The sequence below is a fragment of the Tigriopus californicus genome, chromosome 4, assembly GCF_007210705.1.
Source record: "Tigriopus californicus strain San Diego chromosome 4, Tcal_SD_v2.1, whole genome shotgun sequence".
Lineage (NCBI taxonomy): Eukaryota > Metazoa > Arthropoda > Copepoda > Harpacticoida > Harpacticidae > Tigriopus > Tigriopus californicus.
Genome location: NC_081443.1, coordinates 6,573,858 through 6,586,721, shown reverse-complemented (window position 1 = coordinate 6,586,721; position 12,864 = coordinate 6,573,858). Strand labels below are relative to the sequence as shown.

Here is a 12,864-nt window from a genome sequence, read left to right as displayed (position 1 = left end):
TTCTATTGATGGTTAAATAGAAAAAGAAACGAGAGAATGCGATAGGCAGTGCCCGTTACCGAAATCAAGTCATTAAAATTAAACTTCGTCCTGATTACGCCAAGCGATTTCCCACACAGTAGTGTTCAAAGATGCGCGCATCACCTTTTTCATCAGAAAAGGCTCCTAATTTCTCGACCCGGTTGACTTCATCACGGGCAATAAAACTCGGTTACCTCGTCATGGTCCAACACAAGCGCCCCCGTGTGATGACCCCGGGCAAAAAAACGCCCATTCATGCGCGCCGGCTTTGACAGGCGGCCACCCCGGGCAACCCAGCCGCGCGAACTCATATTTTCCACCGATCAACAGCTCCGGATCGATCGTTTCATTATTCAACTGCTCGTGGTTGAGAAACACGAGGGCACTAGTGAAGGCGTTCGTGTCCAGGAGAGGAAGCGGCTCGACCGTTTGAGTGTTGTTCATATAGAATCAAGCACGCACTCGGCCAAGAAGATGTGGGCAAAGCGTAATCGATCTGACACTCGGCCAGTTTCCGGGCCAAGGAGCGTCAGGTCAGTGAAATCCGCGCCAATTAGGGATATCGGTGGCCGGTGTAAATCGGTGCGTGAAGAGTTTGACCTTCGTCAATCGGTATCCTGAACCACTTTGCTGAGCTCAGTATTTCGATTTTTGATCCGATAGCATTTCTTGGCCGTCACTCCGGGTCAAATCGACCTCGATGTAGTTGTTCACGGCCTCGTCCATGGGATTGAGTTCGTTCGCGTAACCGCCAGAACAAGGTATCGAAGCCCCCCCAGACTCACGATCTGAACCTTGCGCCCAAGGCTGCCCGCTACTTCGACCGTCTTGAGAAATGAGGCTTTTTAAGGGCCGTGACCCGGGTGAAATAGCCAAGTGGATTTGGGCGCTTTTGCGTTCCCCATGGAACTGACCATTTGCGAGATGTACGGGTCGGTCCAATAACGAAGGACGGCAACCCGTTTGCTGAACGTGGCGTCCAGGTTGTGGACTGGACGGCGCCTCTCGCCCATGATGGCCCATCAATTAGGCCAACCGCGGCGGACGAGGGGTGTGGTTCCACCGGATGGGCCCAATGGAGTCAATGGTGAGCGGCACTCAATGACAATCGGCAAGATGAAGGATGAGGAGGATCAGAAAAGGCTATGGATTCATGCCAATCGCTTTTGAATCTCTCACCCAGGCACGATGATCACCTCTCTTGAACTCGTATCTTCATTGAGATGGCGTTGGAAACTGGAAGGCGGGATCTGGGCTAGAGATTGCCCCAAACTGGAAACTGGATATTGAAATGTTGTGGAGATATGCTTTTTTCAGTGTTGCACTGTTGATAGATACTCAGGGTGGACAGTCAACCGGGATCACGGAAGTCTTCTTCGATCCGGCTTTTTTTTTTCGGTTGTAATATGAGATCCACGCATTATTTTGATCCGGTGATAGCAGACTACGCAAAGTTGATGGCATTGTTTCAAATAAGAGACCAATCGCCTAGCCTAAGTAACTTGACTTCATTTGTGTTTAAGAATCTAAGAAACATGACCCCTGCTCTAGGGAGGGTTGCATTCTCCCTCCAAAAGCTAACGCGCAGACTTATAACTTAGGAAACCAGAAAGATCATTCGTCGTTTGAGGTCATAGAAAATCCATAACTAGAATGCTTAAGTTCAACTGAGCTGTACCGCGATGAGCATGTTTTCAGGGCCAAGCTGACGTGGTGGAAATGGGACAGTTACAGATATTTCGTCTTGCATTTGCCTTCAGCAAGTTGAATATTTTATCCGAAAACGTGTTACCTACTCTTGCGTAATCTCATATCTTTTTGAATCTTACACATATACAGGTAGAAAGAGTGGTAGCAAATAAAAAAACGCAAGCTTTTAGGCATAATACACGTAACATCGTAAAAAAAAAAGATTTGGACATTAGTAGAACAAAATCATCTTACTCTATTGATTTGCCCCTAGTTTGGAAACGGACATTCTCGAAAGTGTTAACAAATATAAACGAAATGCAATATGAGCAATCGATGAGCGCATTCTACGGGAATTTCGTTTTCAATCTCCCAACAATGTATCTTGAATGTGGGCGAACATGATGCGGCCTATACGTAAACAAGGTATCCGAACACTCTGAGGTCAGGCCTGAACCGCAGGCTTGTTCTTGCGTTCAGTTTTAAGTGTTTTCCACCACATGGAGTAGAAACTTTAAAACTTGGGCCCCATTTTAACCTCTCAAATTTTCGATTCTTAAAAAATGTTGGTCGAACACTATACTCAACACCCGTTTTATGAAAGCGTGCTGTACGAAGAGCAATTGCTTGACAAAGAGCTTATTAGGGTTTGCTATACTCTGAATTTGGACGAGCCGTCAAAGATTCAAATTTGCGCATAGTTGTCCTAAGTAGGCTTGACTACATAGATGACATTTTTTCACCAGCGACAGGCTGAAGACGAAAACATGCGATCGCAGCCGTCCCCTGATTCGATTATATATATATATGAAGTTACTGGTTTAGGTTAACTTAAGTTTTTAACTATTTAGTTATTGAGAGGGCAATAAACTTCAGTTATATATACCATGAAATGACCAAAAAACCGAGGATTTTCAGGATCAAAGGGAAGGGTTTGTGAGATGTTTCCAGGCGGAATATTGTGGAAGAGGGAAAGCATCTCGGGATGGTTGGAAGAAATTTGGGCTAAAATGCGCTCTGTTGACAAAAATTTGTTTGCCTTTGACTTCCAAACTTCTTTTAAGAGACCTGTGTGACACAGACAATAGGCATCATCAGCTGATCCAATTTTTACCTATGGACGAGGGATAACCATATGGATAACGTTATGTCTGCACGATCAGTTGGCGGTGCATTTCATAAATTTGTGGCTAAAAAAACATGTAAAGGCTTAGATTAGAAAACTTTAAGGTTATCAAATTATAGTGTTAGGTTAGGTTGGGTTAAAGGTTAGGTAAAGGTTAGATATAGGTTGATTAGTGTCACGGTTCAGATTGAAAAAGTAGCACCGCCCAACTTATCGGTGGAGAATAACGTTTACCTAACCATATGTGCCACCAAAGCTTTGTTCGTAAATGCAGGTGTGTACAGTCACGGACTTCTAGAAATATGGACTGCGAACGAGCTTGCCGGCAAATCGGCCTGGTCTTGATCTTAGCCAATCTGAGCCACTTTTCGAATTTAAAGTAATAAAAATAAGAGACGTAGATCTCTTCAATTAACGGTAGGTCAATTCTATGTCTTTTACATGCAAAGTCGATCGTTTCAAAGTTATTTGTCAAAAGTTTATGTAGCTGACCAAGAGCAGGCCGAAAATATTACATAACTTTGAACATGTCTCCTGAGTTCCCTAAGCATAGGTTTGGGCTTAAACTTGACTGAGTTCATCAATTCAACCAGATCTTGTGGTCGTATCAAGTGCTTATTTGGAATAAGATGAGCGGTTTAGGAGATAGGATATTTTTGCGTCCGTTTGCAGTCCATATCTCTAGAAGTCTGTGGTACAGTGTTGATGTCCAAACCAAAACCAAGGGTCTGCAGAAGACCGGCAAGAGGCTGAAGGAATTAGGTCAGCTTTTCGGTGTGTGGAGAACTTCCAAGAACGACGAATCCTTTTACAACAGACTAGACCAAGGGCAAAGATCTGGGATTACAGGAGTCGTCAACAGGTTAACGTAACTTTCTGCTTTTTTTTAACCAGGGAAGAAATATATCAATGGTCTACTTCTTTTAAAAGTTTTGCCTCAAATGCAGTAATCTATTTGCTGCACTGTTAACTTCTTTGAATGAAGCACTGTTCCCAATTGAGCGGGGAAAATTTATTTAAAATTGACACTGTCACGTTTGAGCGTTTCGCCTCTTTTAATTGAGTCTGAAACAAGCTTTGGAAACAAGACATTTCCGTCTGATCTTCCCCCCGAAGAAACACCACTGCTGCTGTCCATCCTGGCCAACCCTGTCTTCAAGGATGTGCACCGCCGAAATACAGTCCATGTTGTGACAAGGCTTGCAATTGTGGAATACTTTGCCATTTGTTAATTTTCCACACCATAAAAACACAGACAAAAAGTACTTGTCCCTATGTTTAATAAAAGAGAAAAAATGATGAGAACCAAAAATCCCTTGAATCCTCAAATTCCTTGAATCCTCAAATGCTCTTATCCTTGACCCTCGCATTCTTGTATATCGCATTTGTTTCACGTCATATTTACTAAACGCATAAAATCGCATAAAAAGGTTTTTTCTTTTGCACCTTAAAGCCATCTTTTTTCCTCCAAAAGTAAACGTATCGGTAACGGCCTTCTCTTTTTTTAAAGTTATATTGGTATCGCCGTTTTAGAGAAGTAACCGTAACAGTAACGGTCCGTTTTAACAGAGTATTTTTTCGGGTCAAGCCCTGTATTTAATGCTACATACACCATTTCTCTCTGATTAAATTAGATTTTTACGCGGTGGATCTGATTGGGGATTCTTTGATCAGCTGGCGACCTGAGCGACAATGTCGAGCCTTGTGTGCCATTCAAAAGATTCAATGCTTTCCTAATTAATTGTCACGTCAAGCGTGATACCTTAGACCCTGACATGACACACGCTTGGGCTTTTTTTATCAGATACGGCGTCTTGACATGTACAGATGCTAATTATGCGCTCGAAATTCTTCCAATTTACCGTCCACGGTCACGCTTTTTGATGTTATGAAACACTTTTTCACAGGTTCCTGCCTGAACAACCTCAAAGAAACAACAGGAAGGCGAAAGTCCCAATCAAAGAGGGAGTGTCACTCACCTTGAAAATACATACAGTGCTTACAGTAATTCGATTTGATTTGAATCTCGGTTGCCACGCCCAGCGTGTAGTCTTGATATCTTAAAAGCTTATCGCCGTTAGCAGTCCTGGTTCCAAGGTTCCGTGGTTTTTGAATGGTCTTAGTCCCACCCACCCCCGTAGTACCCACTGATCATGGCCAGTCATCAGAGCGTGCTCTCACAGACCGTCGAATACCAAAGCTTTCGCGCTTCCGTGCCCCTCAAGAAGTTGGCCTTGGATCCCGATGAACACGAGAAGGTATTCCCCCACCCACCAAACCCAGGTATATACTGGAAAGCCATCATGTATCATTCAAATAGGATCCACTTTGTAGTTCTGGCATGTGTTTGATTGCGGTCCCCGAGCCTTGACTTGTCCATTGGTGTGTTTGCCGCCGATTTCCGGGGCGGCCGATGTTTTCTTTCATCAATGTTTGGGTCTCTCAGCCCGTGGATTTCGAGTCATTGCCGTGAGTCTAACTAGAACCGCCAGTCTACCTAACTCGGTCTTCGGTCTTCGGTCTTCAATGGGTCATTGTTTTGTCACAGGCGGAATCCCCGGCCTATTGGACGGTAGAGGCATGGTGCCAAGGTTTCAAACGCCTCCTAGCCCATCTAGACTTGGAGAAGGTTCATCTTTTTGGCGCTGGATTAGGGGGATACTTGGCCCAGAAATTTGCCGAATACACTGAACCGTGTCCTCGCGTGGCCTCCCTCATCCTGTGCAACGCTTTTACCAACACTGACATTTTTCGTTATCAAGAACAGTCCATGGTGTAAGTCGTCGTTTGAGGTTGAGACGCCAACCCAGTCATTATCTGAAGAGTAATTATGCTTGACGCTTTCAGATTTTGGCTCTTGCCCGGGCCGATGCTCAAAAATATCGTGGCCAGTGGCATGGAATGCTCGACCAATGAGGCACCCATTTGTTGCGCCACGGAGTTTATGCTGGAACGTCTGAATGATTTACCTCAGTCGATTTTGGCCTCTCGACTGACTCTGAATGGTACTTCTAGTAGGGTCGATCCGAAACGTTTGCGAGACCTGCCCATTACACTGCTCAATGTTTGGGACAACTATGTATTGGCTCCGGAAGTGCGAGATGCCCTATGCCGCTCTTATCCTCAGGCCAAAATGGCCCATTTGAAATCGGGAGGAAATTTTCCCTTCCTGAGTCGATTTGATGAGGTCAATATGCACGCTACGGTAAAGTTATTTTAGCCGTTCTCGACCCGTTTTCACTCTTTTGTGATTTTTTTTGATTCGTTTCTTTGGTCCACTCTTGTAGATACACTTACGAAACTTTGATGCCAAGCCGTGATAAAGATACCTGACAATCCTTATGATATTGCCAAGTAATATGGAACGAAAACCAATGTGATACTGATGCTAGTACAGAAAAATACATTTATTCATATTTTACTTGACACTAACTTCCACTAAAAAAATATATGGATATATATACAATCTTTCCATCACAATTGAGACAGTATTTCCATTAATCCTTGGGCAGCTTCAAATCGGCCTCCGGGTATAGTTGGAGAGGCGCATTCGCCAATGAGGCGTGGGAGTAGAGGGTGTTTTCTCGTTACCTCACTTGGAATCGAGTGGAGCAATCCTTCTGGCAAGGCATAGTCCAGAGCCCCTGGAGCTAAGAGCCCTTTGCACAAGCCATAAATGTTGTGGTCGCTTTCTGCGTGAGTGCACAAATCGGCCGTGGAGTAACAGAATCTTGATTCACACTGAAACCCGTCTGAAGTGTGGGAGATGTTCCATCCTGGAGCAGCTAGAGCTCGAATCTCAGATTGATCCACTAGAATGAAGTTTTCACCGTCCACGAACTTCACTTGGAAGTCTTGGTTAACTGCGAAATTGTCCGAGATCCAATCTGTGTAGTACAGAGCTACGTTCAGATCGTTCCGGACGAACTTCATGGCCGAGCTTAGAAGTTGTTTGGACAGCAAGACACGAATGTTCCAATCCGAAGAATAAAACTCCGATAGGGGTTTGCCTTCGTCTTGAAACACGGCTAATCGTCCGCAGCTTCCATGGTACTTTGGAAAGGGCCAATTATCATCTTCTCGGAAGACGGAAAAAATGAGAGGCTCAGGGTTGAGAATGAGCAATGTCAGGATCTGCTCCAAGGTTGGTGCAGATTCATGCAAACGAGATTTCTTAACGATCAGGTCGATCAAAGCTTGAGATCGCATACAACTAAGCACTTCCGTCCACTCGTGACGTGCCAAAGGCCGAAAATCTAAGGTCTCGTCCCGACCAAGATTTAAGGTGTATTCCTTGGTTAAAAACTTCAAATATCGCCCGGCATCACAATCAGGCCTCTCTTTGTAAGCTTGACAAATTTCTCCATCCAAACTCCGTAGCTCGTGGTCATGTCCCAACTTCTTGAGGATCACCTTTTCAAACTTGTAGTTACCATAGAACACATTCTTAGCATTCATCAGTCTCGAGATGGAGAATCTGGTCCAATTGGTGAGTTGGATTTGACTCTTGAAGATTGGAGCGCACAGGTTGGTCCCAAAACAGGCGGGACATGCATCATGTTCGAGAAACGCTTCTTGGGTCAGGTCAATTTGAAGAGGGAAAACGTAGGGATAACACTTGATTGCTACGCAGATTAGTATAATCCACACAAGAATAGACTTGCGGTGAAACCGCATTCTATGACGGGATCTGAAGTTCCGTAGCATTCTTCTGATTCGTCACCATGATCCAAAACCCTAAAGAGACGGATGGAAAAGAAACCAGTTACCAAAATGGCTTAAATTAAAACAAATGCTTTTGTAATGATCAAAACTAATTGCACAACACATTAATATAGACGAGAAAAAAACTATTGACATTGCTTTGGCACTTTTTGTTAGAGCTACAACTCGATATGCTCAAGATAAGACGGCAGTTTCTTCTTGTCAGCTGCACAACGGAAGCCCAGGTTTTGAGCGGAAGAATCAGGGGTGTTTTGACTTCGAGCAGCACAACGATATCGATAGCAGTAGTCTTTGTGGCACATGAATGAACCGCCTTTCTTGACCTTATCCTTGCCGTTTTTCGGGCCTTGGGGGTTGCTATGGACGACCAGGGGCGAATGGCGAATGGTCCACCAATCCGAGGTCCACTCCCATACATTACCCACCATGTTAAAGAGCTCAAATGCGTTGGGTGGAAACTCTGTCACCGGATTTGTGGTTCGATAGCCATCTTCTCCGGTATTTTCATTCGGGAACGAGCCTGTCCATATATTTCCATAGTACTTTCCGCCAGGATTCCATTTGTTGCCCCAAGGAAACAGACGATCATCTTTGCCCGCTCGACAAGCGTACTCCCATTCCGCTTCGGTGGGCAAACGCTTCCCCGCCCACTCGCAATAGGCTTTGGCGTCATTCCATGATACATGGATCACGGGATGATTCATTCGGTTCTCGATATTAGAGTCGGGGCCCTCAGGATGGCGCCAATTGGCTCCTTTTACCGGTAGCCACCATGGCGCGTCTTTCACCGCTTGAGAGATTTTTGATTTCGTGGCTTGACTCAAGAACAAATCCATGGCGAAAGAATCGCCGAAAGATTCGGCTTCAGTCTTATATTCGGTGTCTTCGACAAACACTTCAAATTCGGCGTTAGAGACCTCGTGCATGTCCATGTAAAAGTCGGGTAGCTCCACTCGACGTGCCGGGGCTTCTCCATCGGCCACAAAAATGGGCACGTCAGTCCCCATGGTGTAGGTACCCCCTTCCACCAAGATCATTTGATTGGTACGTGGGAAGTCAGCATCAAAGTTGGCCGAACTTGAGTCGGCTTCGGAGGCCTCGGGTTCTAATTGGTTCTCATTGACATCCACACGACTGGATGAATCCGTTTCGCGGTTCTTTTGACAACCACAACCGCTTTCACTTTCGCCATCTTGAGAGCACGCTGATGTATCCTCGGGGTTCTTTGAGCAAGTGTGTGAGGTCGAATTGATCCCATTAAAAGACAGGAGACAAAGAATAAACCCGCATAAAATAAGTTTGCTCATAATGGATGACAAAACCAACTGATTAGATTGATGACAAGCGGATGGATGCATTCTTTACTATCCAGCCGAATATTTCATTTCAGACGAACAGGTGTAGACCAGGCCATCAATTGTATTGTAGATTCATAGAGTGGAAACTAGCGAAAGCGAAGACCATCCATTATGTACTCGCTTAACATGTGTCCACTTCAACCTGATAGACCTGAAAAGCGAGAAAATAGGTTGTATTTGCGTGAATACCAACGAAACTTCTTTGTTTTATTCACAGCCGTGCGGCATAAAAAGTATCATTTTCTCATAACAGAATATCAAGATCAATAGCAACTGCCATGGGATGTCTTTTTTTTCTCCTTGAGCTTTGACAAGAACACCCTCACTAGAAATCTGTCATTATCCTTCCGGTCGTGTGTTCTCTCGAAGCCCGTTCTCAAATTCGTTTGGCCTTTTTCCGCTTCAACGAGCTCTTCATGCGTTTGATGCCCTCGTTCTTAGCTTGCCAATACTCGAACCATATCACATTGGGAATGTACGTCAAATCTCGAATGAGAAACAGTTCACAGATTTGGGTGGAGGCCAACCAGGGGAACCAAGGCGTGAATATATGGTCAACCAGGCAAAACCAAGCGTAGGAAAGCAACATCCCAATCAGACATCCATAGAACACTTGCTCGACCGTGTGATAGGCTAAATAGATGCGGCCGTACATGACTAAAAAGGCCGAGGCAAAGTTCATAACCAAGAACAATCCTTTCCAGACCCGCTCTCGGGTCCGACCTTCATAGGGCAAACGCAAGGCCACGAACAGGAACAAGTAGCACGAGTAGAAGGCCATGAACTGAGCGTGGGTGGATGGCATACCGTACTGTTGCCAGTGATGGGAAGGATTGCGCCACGTGGGCTGGGGGCGGAGCTCTTGGATGGTGATCTTGAGGAACAAATTGAGGATGTAGTTGAGGATCACGCCCACTCCAAAGCAAAGCGTGTGGAGATCGCGGGCTTGGAGAAACCACGTGGCGTGCATGATGGACAGGATGATGGGACACAAACTGGTGGCCGCGAACAAGGCGCCCAATCCATCACCCACGGGGTATTCCACGTAAGTCAAAGAAAACGGCTTCCATTCCGCCTCCAACGTCATGGTGGGTGGTCTAAAGAACACGTTTAAAAATGGTTTATCGATTCAAATGGCGACGAATAATCAGCCTAACCCAATAACGCCTTAACCGTCGATGATGAAAGAACATGAACAAAGACATGATGATGACCCCTTCAACTTTTTAGGTCTTATCCACCCAAAGTGTCTCCTTGCCTGGCTAAGACAATAAATCCTTTGAGTTCTGCCTGGACATAAGGTGCTAATACTTACAGAGGACTTTGGTTGGTTAATATCCCTCACTTGAAGTGCTCTCACTTAATGATTCGATCGATTTGGGGTCATTCACGTTGTTTGGTTGTTTCGGAACACAAATTGTTTGTTTACCTTGCCAACTAAATCAAGTCAGTTCAGTGAGTCCACTTATCAAAGTAAGACGGCCCAACTCAGCTGGAACAATCACCAAATCTCCTCGTGTTGGACGAGACGATCAAGATCTCAATTATTGGTATAGGGTACAGAAATATTCGCACAAGCTCATTTTAAAGCACAAAGGAATGTACATGACTTAAAAACAAGTGAACGAGAGGAAATTTTATTGTACAATTATATGTCAAACTCGTCTCATTTGGCATTTCAAGTGAAACTTGGGCAGCCCTGATTTTCAAACAGTTTACTCTTGGAAAGTGACAACTTTGGAAACGCCATGACCAAGATTAAATAGTTGGCTTCCGAAATCTCATTATCATTTATGTCACATTTGGGATTTGACCACATTTTCTTGCTTTGATTCCAAGACTCAATTTCATATCAAAATGGCCTCCAAGTACTGTTTCACTGAATTTGCTCTCTTTCTCTTTTTGGATGAAACTGAAGGATTTGCTTCATTTCTGGATGGAATTTGGAAACACAACCATCACAAATAAAAGATCGTTCATTTTCTAGCCCTGAAAATAAATTGAACAGAATTGGTATGTTTGATTACCAAAAGTTCCTACAATTTTATCATGACCATGTGGGAATTCGCATTGGGGCAAGTTTGTCACAAGTCAAAAAGAGTCATTTGATTGATGTACTGACATTTTGCCAGACTTGCCTAAACCTTGACAATTAAGTCCTGCAAAAGACTCAAATTCAATGGAAGATTTAAGTCCTTTCTTCCCCAACCCTTTCTCTTTTTTACAGTTTGGAGTTAGGCTCAAATTCTATCAAAGGTGGCAACATGCATAACAATGAGATACCCCAAGGACACTAGAACACAAATTAAAAGTAGGCATATTTCAACTCTGAGCTACATATTGCTCTTTAAGCTCATTGGAATGTTTTAAAATCATGGAAGGATACATCTCAACAAATATGGCACCTTTTTTAATTGACTATTTTGGATCCTCTTGCTAAAAAACCGTTTTTAGAGTCTAAAGCTCAAATCTATTGGGCTGGACCTTGGTCTTACTCTGTGCCCCTTAAGCAAAGCCTGCCTTTTATGTACAATTCCTAATAAGTAGAAATTCAAAGTCTATTCAAAAGCAATCTATCTATTTTTCACCATTGCCTGATGTTTTTTTTGTCAAAAATGTGGATTAAAACAAGATTATCAATTGTCTATTACAGATATACTGATATGTTAATATTTATGTACATGTATTTTTTTGCCGATTTCATGCATTTATTTTCTTAATTGTCAGTGTAAGTTCATTTTCTGTCTAAAAATGTTTGGAGCAAATTTTGCCCAATATTTTACTTTTTTTTTTAAAAGTCAATTTGCTTGTTTTTTACTTACTTGATGTTCATTGTTATTTCATTTATTCTTTTGAGTTTTAAAGTTGATTCAGAAACATGTGGTATTTGAACAGATTTGTACATCAAAGAGATCATTATTTACAAAAGATACAATTAAATGTATTATGTAGCATGGGCAATCTTGTTTTGTTTATATTAAAGTTACTGTCTTAATTCAACGCAATGGCCTAAGTTGGCGGACAAAGGAGAGCCGTGACGTTTCCTCTCTTTAGAGTCCCTGGATACCCCCACGTGGTTTTGTGAGCACTTTTTTGTAATGTGACTCGGTTATAATATTCACTTTTTCAATAGTAGATGCCTTCACATTCTTCCAAATCAAGGCCAAAATTCAACTTAATGCGTCTTTTCACGTGGTCGCAACAATTAGATCAAGCAAGCAGATATACTCAAGACTATTTTTAGAACCTTGGCGACCATCTTAAAATCTCCCAACATGGAAACTCACACTTGGAAGGCCAATTAAATGACCAATCACAATGTTAGGAATTTACCCCCTTCCACAAACTTTGTCTTACCAACATAGCGAACTTCGAGTACTTTAAAAAGTTTTGCAAATGCCAAATGCTTAATTTCATTTGGTGAAAAATTCATGTCCGTTTTAATCCCCATTGAATTTCAATTAAAAAGTGCCAGTGAATGAGCCATTATGAACATGGCTTTGCACAGTGAACAGTAACATGAACCAATTCATTGTTAATTTTACCAGCCCTGGGCACCATCCTTGGTAAAGGAAACTTTTGACCCTCTTTGTACTGTCCTTGATATCAGTGCGGGCAACACGCCAAGTAAGTCTGTATCATTGTTGCATGCCAAATTTCAATTGGTCTGTCATGTTCTGGTCTAACCAAAGTTCAATGAAAGTGAGTGTTGGGGCGACATCCCTGGAGTTTGGATTTGCCGCCAAAACGATTACTATGTTGACTTTATTCTCCTCCTGTCCAGTTGTTTTTCCTTTTCCGGTCTCATGTTTATGTTTTATGTTGAAGAATGCCCCCACCTTACCACGTGCGTGACACTCGTCTGGGTTGATATAATATATGATTATTAATCTAAGACATCTTGTTGACAGTGAACTATTTGATAATTGAGTTCCTGCAGTTACA

The 12,864-nt window shown here is 43.2% G+C and overlaps 4 protein-coding genes across 4 annotated transcripts; 1 reads left to right on the top strand and 3 right to left on the bottom strand.

Moving 5' to 3' along the window:
* Nucleotides 1-4,526: 4,526 nt before the first annotated feature.
* LOC131878824 (maspardin-like) lies at nucleotides 4,527-6,307 on the top strand. The gene is made up of 5 exons (XM_059224956.1): nucleotides 4,527-5,094; nucleotides 5,171-5,305; nucleotides 5,385-5,611; nucleotides 5,684-6,041; nucleotides 6,124-6,307. Exons 1-5 carry the CDS (start codon nucleotides 4,990-4,992, stop codon nucleotides 6,154-6,156), a joined length of 858 nt encoding a protein of 285 aa, XP_059080939.1. The 5' UTR covers nucleotides 4,527-4,989; the 3' UTR covers nucleotides 6,157-6,307.
* On the bottom strand, nucleotides 6,229-7,543 carry LOC131878815 (divergent protein kinase domain 2A-like). Its single transcript, XM_059224947.1, has one exon. It carries the CDS (start codon nucleotides 7,541-7,543, stop codon nucleotides 6,311-6,313), a length of 1,233 nt encoding a protein of 410 aa, XP_059080930.1. The 3' UTR covers nucleotides 6,229-6,310.
* Nucleotides 7,544-7,573: 30 nt separating this feature from the next.
* LOC131878816 (formylglycine-generating enzyme-like) lies at nucleotides 7,574-9,059 on the bottom strand. Its single transcript, XM_059224948.1, has one exon. It carries the CDS (start codon nucleotides 8,917-8,919, stop codon nucleotides 7,720-7,722), a length of 1,200 nt encoding a protein of 399 aa, XP_059080931.1. The 5' UTR covers nucleotides 8,920-9,059; the 3' UTR covers nucleotides 7,574-7,719.
* Nucleotides 9,060-9,070: 11 nt separating this feature from the next.
* On the bottom strand, nucleotides 9,071-10,396 carry LOC131878821 (dolichyldiphosphatase 1-like). The gene is made up of 2 exons (XM_059224953.1): nucleotides 10,235-10,396; nucleotides 9,071-10,016 (listed from the first exon to the last, which is right to left on the bottom strand). The coding sequence occupies exon 2, from the start codon at nucleotides 10,004-10,006 to the stop codon at nucleotides 9,296-9,298; it is 711 nt and encodes a 236-aa protein (XP_059080936.1). The 5' UTR covers nucleotides 10,007-10,016; nucleotides 10,235-10,396; the 3' UTR covers nucleotides 9,071-9,295.
* Between the last annotated feature and the right edge of the window lie 2,468 nt (nucleotides 10,397-12,864).

Coding starts and splice junctions, on each gene's coding strand:
- LOC131878816 (XM_059224948.1), bottom strand. CDS start 8,919: ATGCATCCATCCGCTTGTCATCAATCTAATCAGTTGGTTTTGTCATCC.
- LOC131878824 (XM_059224956.1), top strand. CDS start 4,990: ATGGCCAGTCATCAGAGCGTGCTCTCACAGACCGTCGAATACCAAAGC. Junction 5,306..5,384: donor GTGGATTTCGAGTCATTGCC/GTGAGTCTAACT, acceptor GTTTTGTCACAG/GCGGAATCCCCGGCCTATTG. Junction 5,612..5,683: donor TATCAAGAACAGTCCATGGT/GTAAGTCGTCGT, acceptor TGACGCTTTCAG/ATTTTGGCTCTTGCCCGGGC.
- LOC131878815 (XM_059224947.1), bottom strand. CDS start 7,543: ATGCTACGGAACTTCAGATCCCGTCATAGAATGCGGTTTCACCGCAAG.
- LOC131878821 (XM_059224953.1), bottom strand. CDS start 10,006: ATGACGTTGGAGGCGGAATGGAAGCCGTTTTCTTTGACTTACGTGGAA.